General features: G+C 31.4%; 2 protein-coding genes across 3 annotated transcripts; one reads left to right on the plus strand and one right to left on the minus strand.

Annotated features, from left to right (window-relative positions):
- Nucleotides 1–1,290: 1,290 nt before the first annotated feature.
- On the plus strand, nt 1,291–1,941 carry LOC123886582 (50S ribosomal protein L31, chloroplastic). Of its 2 annotated transcripts, none has more exons than XM_045935893.1 (2): nt 1,291–1,396; nt 1,487–1,941. In XM_045935893.1, exons 1-2 carry the CDS (start codon nt 1,331–1,333, stop codon nt 1,829–1,831), a joined length of 411 nt encoding a protein of 136 aa, XP_045791849.1. In that variant the 5' UTR covers nt 1,291–1,330; the 3' UTR covers nt 1,832–1,941. The 2 variants fall into 2 exon arrangements, with proteins under 2 accessions (XP_045791849.1, XP_045791843.1); XM_045935887.1 differs by having other exon boundaries at nt 1,293–1,396; nt 1,481–1,941.
- A 1,748-nt stretch (nt 1,942–3,689) lies between these two features.
- LOC123886605 (probable jasmonic acid carboxyl methyltransferase 2) lies at nt 3,690–6,625 on the minus strand. The gene is made up of 4 exons (XM_045935912.1): nt 6,487–6,625; nt 5,202–5,645; nt 4,808–5,080; nt 3,690–4,348 (listed from the first exon to the last, which is right to left on the minus strand). The coding sequence occupies exons 1-4, from the start codon at nt 6,562–6,564 to the stop codon at nt 4,019–4,021; spliced, it is 1,125 nt and encodes a 374-aa protein (XP_045791868.1). The 5' UTR covers nt 6,565–6,625; the 3' UTR covers nt 3,690–4,018.
- Nucleotides 6,626–6,969: the final 344 nt, after the last annotated feature.

Here is a 6,969-nt window from a genome sequence, read left to right on the forward strand (position 1 = left end):
AAGCAATAATCATTATTATGGATTATTTGAATTAGCTTATAGAAGTAGTTTATAAAATTGGTTTGGGGTTTTAGTAGTATGCATGATGTATTAAGTTTGATTTTCATTAGCAATATTTGTAAATAAAAAAAATAGTTTATAAAAATAAATAAATTTTATGTATTGTTTATAAATTTGTTAAGATGATTAATGATAAATAATAAAGAACACTAAAACAAATCATGTAGTCCTACTAATCCTACTAATACCTAAAGATGACAAAGTGTTAGACTACAGACTATTCAAATCGTAGTGAAAACATTTTTCTTTGTCTTCAACCATCAACAAACAAGAATTTTAACAATACTAGTAAATAGTAAAGTGATTGTCATCTCATTCCGAACAAACACCATGTTGTTTCTCTCTTTCCAAATTTGCCAACAAGCCATTCAGATTACATGTAAACAACTTTGAACCTCTTTTCCAAATTAAATAAGTAGATACTAGAAAATTGTGAAACATGAGATTGCACATCAATAGAAAAAACACTAGTCACACCCAACGAATGACGAATATCACGCAAATGAGAATCGAAATATTTACATTCGAAAAACAAATGATTAGAAGATTCAACCAATCCATATCCACCTACACATTGTAACGAGCCCAAATGAATTGAACCTTGACGAATCAAATTATCATTAATCGGTAACCTGTTTAGGAGTAACCTCCAAGCGAAGATATAGACTTTCAAAGAGAGAAATTTATTCCACATTAACTCCTTATTATAGAGGATTCACATGAGTTAGGAAATGATACACTTTTGAACTGAATACCCCTTAATTGAATCAAGATGCAATCTCCAAGTATATATACTCTCTCCGTCCCAAAATATAAGATCTAGTTGACCACTGCACGCATGTCAATGCATAATTTTGATTACTAGTATCTTTAATTGTCTATTAATAAAAATTATAAAAACTTAATATTTTTAAAATATTCATCAAAACGAATCAACACAAAATCTTATATGATAATATTTACATCTATATATTATTAAAAAAATATAGTCAAAACAAGATAAATGAATAGTGCATTTAGTCAAATGAGTTCTTATAAAATGGGACGGAGAGAGTATATATATAGAATATAAAATAGTCGGTTCAATTAAATTTGTAGGGTTGAATGGTTAAATGTAAGGGGTGAATGGAATTTTTTTTCACATTATAATTCTTTATTGGGCTAATTGGGCCGAATGGTATGAAATAGAAAAAGCCCATTTTACACTGTGAACAACAAAAACAACATATATCCACACAATCTCAAATTCTCATCTATCTCATCTGAAAAAATGGCACAGTGCATAACCAATACCTTTGTACAAGGAAAACCATTGATTCCACTTCCCACAAAAAACGTAGTAATCAATTACATCTTCAAATTATTCATATTATTGTTTCTGAATTGAACTAACGAACTTGTTTTTTTTGTGTGTTTGTATTTGCAGAATCAGCAAGGAAAAAAAGTGGGCAATTTCGTAGTAGTTTCTAAGAAGAAAGACATACACCCAAATTTCTACGAGGATGCTAAGGTTTATTGTAACAATGAGCTTGTTATGACAACTGGTGGAACCCAGAAAGAGTATGTTGTTGATGTTTGGTCTGGGAACCATCAATTTTACCTTGGTAACCGTTCTGCTAATATGGTGAGTGATGATCAGGTGGAAAAGTTCCGTAAGAAATATGGTGAACTTGCAGAGATTATGGAGATTCCTGTACTTCAAGGTGAGATTGTTATTCCTTCGAGACGCAAAGGGATTAAAGGTGGTGGTGGTGGAAAGAAGAAGAAGTGAGTATTTCATTTTGCAATTGTAATTGTAATTGCTTGTATGCTGTTTGTTGAATTGTCTCTATGAATATTTATTTTTGTATTTTAAATGTGGTGAAATAATCGTTTATGTGATGTTGTTTTGTTTGATAGTAGTAATGTGATTTTGATGTATTGATTTTGTTGATAGACATTTTGATGGAGGAATGAATTCTCTAACTTTCATAGTTGGTGAGTTTAGTTTATTTACGAGAGAGATTTCTGTGAGAGAATGATTAGTTAAGACCTATGAAGCACGGACATAGACACGAACATGGACACTGGACGTCTGGACGCGACATCGACACGTCGACACCTCTAAATAATTTGAGAAAATGACCTAATTCAGTGTAATCATAAGTGTCGGTGTCGTGTCGGTGTCAGACACTGATGCGTGTCCGACACTGGGACACGCCTAATCCGAAGAGTGTCCTTGCTTCATAGGTTAAGACTTAAGAGAGAGAGAGAGAGAGATAGAAATATAGTTACTCATGTAGTTAGAGAATCCTATATAGTTACTCATGTAGTTAGAGAATCCTAGTCCAAAACAAAAATGAAGTTGGATTTCTAAGTATCACACATTTATGCAATCGTGAATCAATGTTGTAAAATATTGGCCATGACGGATTTTTGGAAAACCGATATGGCCATTTTGTGAGGGATAGCGGTGCCCGGTGCCATATGTTGGATTTTTGGCTCTCTGCCATCCGTCATCAATAACATTGTTGTGAATTTGGACCATTGAATTGGATGAAGTTATATTTTAGGTTCTATTATAAATAAGCTTTGGTAAAGTTTGAACATAAATGGTTTGATTTTCGTTCAATGGTTTAGATCTTTTGGCTTCTTGAATGCACGATTCTTCCCCCTTACAAGGAATCTAGATTTTACCCTGTTTCCAATAGAAGTTGCATGTTGAGTATGTTCTATAAGGATGTTTTAAATGTTAGGAAGTTAGTGGCTATGTTAGATTTCTAAGGTTCGAATATTGGACCTTTTGTTTAAAATTCCTTCTATGTCACTTAACTTGCTCAACCAAGCTATCTATTAGGGACATGTGCTGTATGATTCTAAAATATTACTAGTAACTTTGTTGAACCTGTGTACTATCATTACCACACATAATTTTGTCTGGGTTGGACAATATTGTGATTTTGCTGAATAGAAAGAAGGTTGTCTTAGGAATCTAATCCAAAATCTCATGTGTCATCATACTGATACGGTGATAGCCTCTGAAAATTTTATATCTGTAGAGTTCTTTTAGTAGTGATGCATCATGGGAACATACCCTCTCAATTGGAGAGTTCACTGGATTTCCCCCTGTTTCAATCCCTACCACTAAAACACTCTATCTCTTGTTTTTATTTTATATCTTAAAATCTCTCACTTTTGTTATCCTAAGGCTTAGATTTCACTGGAGGCCACTTGAGATAATCGTCTCCGGTGCATCATAGTTCAATGTCAGTAAAGTTTGCATTGTTCAATTTGTTGGGTTGAATGTTGTAGTGAACCAATACAATACAGTGGTGAGTGTTGGAGCATCAATTGTGATTAAGATCAAAGAAGTTTTACATTGGATGAAAATGTTAGGGTTGAGCAACATAAAAGTGAGTGGATTCATATATCCAATACCTTAAAATTTCGATGAATATTTGATGCCCTATCTACTTATGTGTTTGCGCCTAATGTGAGGATCATCGGTTCATTAGACTTTAATTGAGTGTGAACTATGAACTGTGGAGATGAAACTCAAGCCATCTACATGTTCCAAAACTTTCAAAGTTTAACCACTAAACATGTTACGTTCAATTTGCTTTGATTGATTGATAGATTGGTAGCACTACTAACTACAACGTACACTTTCATTCATACTAGCACTTTGCTAATACAATATACAACAACTAAACCATTTAAGACTAGTCTGATATAACTCTATGCTCAAGTTATATCAAAAGCACTCCAATACACAAAAGCACTCCAATACACCAACAAAAAGGAGCGGAAACTCAGAAAAAGAAAACACCAACAAAAGTACAAACTACACACCAACTTACTTCTCTACTGAACCCAACACAAGACCATCAACTTACTTCCAAACTACACACACCAACTTACTCCTCTGCTGAACCCAGAACATGACTATCAACATATATAATTGTTGTTGTTACTGTTGTCACTTGACTAGAGAAATGTTGAAAGCCAAAAATTTAGGCCTAGTTTTGGAGAAATGGTGATCCAAAAGTTGAGCATACCTTCCAAACAAGTCGTCCATTATATGACTCCCAAAATGATATTCTAGTAGGGACTCATAAGCAGCCCTTACGAGCCTTGCGAAACCTTCTCCTTTTTCCGATTTGATCCCTTCATCCCAATCAATTTCATAAGTTTCAAGGGAATCCACTGAGAATGACCCTTCGTTTTCAATCACCATTTTCAATTCTTCATAACAACATGCATAGTAAGGAGCGTTAAAAGAATCCACTTTTTCTTCTTCAACAAGACCCTATGCACGGAAAAGTAAATAAATATGAGAAAGTTTAGAGTTTCCCAAGTATATACCATAGTATAAAATATTTTTACGGAAGTCTTTAATGGGAGGTGTGTCTAATATGAACCTCGGTACAAAGGTGAACTTTTACCAAATTTTTTTTTGTAAGAAATGAGTTTCATACAAATATAGAATGGAGTATAAAATGTTCATGTTAGAGGCACCCATATTTTATTATTATTATTATTATTATTATTATTATTATTATTATTATTATTATTATTATTATTACATTTAATTTTTATTAAAATTTGTAAAATTCCACCTTTGACTTTATATTGTTCGTCTACCTTTTGTTCATGTGTAATTATATTTAATATAAATATATGATAAGCGTTTTATTTACCTTTGACCTTTTTTAAGGGGTCCATATTAGATGTCATTATAAGTACGTAGGAGATATATATTATGTACCTCTGGAACCATGGTCATAAGGGCTTGTGCTAAAAGTTCCCAATGGTAGCAACCATAGGGTGCTGCTGGGTCCATGGATTCTCTACCCATAAAAGAAAGGACCATGCGTCCCCCATCTACCAACTCTAGAGAACGTGACTCAAGGAAACATGAAAAATCATTTTGAAATTGTTGAGAATAAGCTTCTATCACAGAATTGGGAGTGGTCTTTGATATGTAGAGTTTTCCCTTATTCGATCTCCTCACACTTTCATCCTTCAAACCACTAGGAACCTATAGAAAAGAGGGATCAAAAGCTTGATTTTAGGAATAACAAGCCAAAACTTTAATTTAAATAAAATAAAAGATCAAAAGTGCATCTAAACATTTTAAATAAAAACATTAGAAAACGTACCCGAGAAAGCCAATGGAGGCTTGAAGAAGAGTGAAAAAAGTTGATGGACTTAGTTGGGAAAAGTCTACCGTAGAAAGTTCCCGGTACGGCAGAAACAAAACAAGTAGAACCGAAATCCCTGATATTATTATTTTTACTTTGATTATTTTCCTTTTCTTGCTTAATTTTTTTGTGAAAAGATGGCAATGAAGTAAAGATGTTGTTGAAGTCATTGGTGAAAAGGTCATTCAAATACAACATTAATTCCTTTGGTGCTAATCGATTCAAAGTGTTTGAGGTTGCATATATTGTTTGAACTAGCTCCGAGATTACCATTAAGGTATTAGGTCCTGATGAGCAACCTAAGTCAGCAATTCCCATCTTCATTATTGGCCCTCTTTGTGAGCATAGAATTTCTTTAATAGCTTTCTCTACTGCTTGTTTTGTCAATGATATTAACTTCCTCTACAAAAAAAAATTATTTACACAAAAAAATATGTGATCTTTTCATTAATTGTATGTGTTTCTGCTCAACAAAACAATAGTATGGTACAATTATGAACATGAATTTGAATCTCCACTCCTTTACGCGATTATAAAAAAGTTATAAAAAGTAAGGTTGGAAGAACAAGAGTTATGCGAGGTGGTTGGAGGGGTGTAGAGTAGAATGATCCTAAATTTGAATCCTTGACATTTATATGTGCTCAGTACAATTAGATTCAATGACACCAACTATAGATATTTGATTGAACTATTTATTTTTATCAATTAGTATAGTGATTATAATTTGATAGAACCAAGGTGCCTTTGTTTTATTTTTATTTTTTATATGATATTTATAGTATTATTTTTATGTTAAAAGTTTTTTAATAGAGTTTTTATTTATTTATTTATAAAAGCCCGAAATAAAAAATTGGTTTAATTAGTTTATCTTAAAATGTCGTTTTAACTATTTCATCATTTTGTTACAAATTTTTTTATATCATAAAATTTCAAAAAAATCTCTAAGAAAGAAACTATTTTAAATAGCATTTTATAAAAGTCATTTTTTCGAGATAAATTTTTTAAAAAATTGTGATTTTTATTAAGTTAAATTTTTTAACATATTTAATGAATGTAAAAATCACATTTTTAATTTATAAGAAGATGACTTTAAAATAATTTTTACTATTTTTAATTAAGTTATCATAAAAATAATTTTTAAAATACAAAGAAAAAAAAACTTTTTTAAAACTAAAACAAACGCACCTCTAATTGCAGAAAAAAATTACATACTAATTTTATAAGATCAATAATATATATATACCTGGACGGAGGAGTTCATGGCATAGCTAGTTTCGCCAGCTCCTTTGTTCATGTGAAGAGTTTCCACTACGGTTTCCATTTCTTTTTTGTGGGATTAATTGAGATGTTCAATGTTCCTTTCAATTATAGAACACTACTATATATATACTATTTTAAGCAAGTGAATACTCCCACGTCCCAAAATATAATAACTTTTTAACCACTGCACGTATGCTAATATATAATTTTGATTCCGAATATTTTTAATTTCTATATTAGTAAAAATTATAGAAATTTGATATATTAAAAATATAAATCGAAACAAATCAAACAAGATCTTATATGATAATATTCACATTTATATACTTTTTAAAAAATACGGTCAAAACAAGACATACAAATAGTCAAAGAATGTCTTATATATAAAATGGGACGGGGAAGTAGATAGCTGAAAAGCTAGTTGATTTAAATTTGTGTGTTTGGTAAAATTAGTTTTTCAAGTCAC

The sequence above is a fragment of the Trifolium pratense genome, linkage group LG1, assembly GCF_020283565.1.
Source record: "Trifolium pratense cultivar HEN17-A07 linkage group LG1, ARS_RC_1.1, whole genome shotgun sequence".
In the NCBI taxonomy this organism is placed as follows: Eukaryota; Viridiplantae; Streptophyta; class Magnoliopsida; order Fabales; family Fabaceae; genus Trifolium; species Trifolium pratense.

Excerpts from the sequence above, each read along its gene's own strand:
- LOC123886582 (XM_045935887.1), top strand. The coding sequence starts at position 1,331 with ATGGCACAGTGCATAACCAATACCTTTGTACAAGGAAAACCATTGATT. Across the intron at positions 1,397-1,480 it reads TTCCACTTCCCACAAAAAAC|TTGCAGAATCAGCAAGGAAA; the intron begins GTAGTAATCAAT and ends GTGTGTTTGTAT.
- LOC123886605 (XM_045935912.1), bottom strand. The coding sequence starts at position 6,564 with ATGGAAACCGTAGTGGAAACTCTTCACATGAACAAAGGAGCTGGCGAA. Across the intron at positions 5,646-6,486 it reads CCATGAACTCCTCCGTCCAG|AGGAAGTTAATATCATTGAC; the intron begins GTATATATATAT and ends TTTTTTTTGTAG. Across the intron at positions 4,349-4,807 it reads TTATGACCATGGTTCCAGAG|GGTCTTGTTGAAGAAGAAAA; the intron begins GTACATAATATA and ends TTCCGTGCATAG.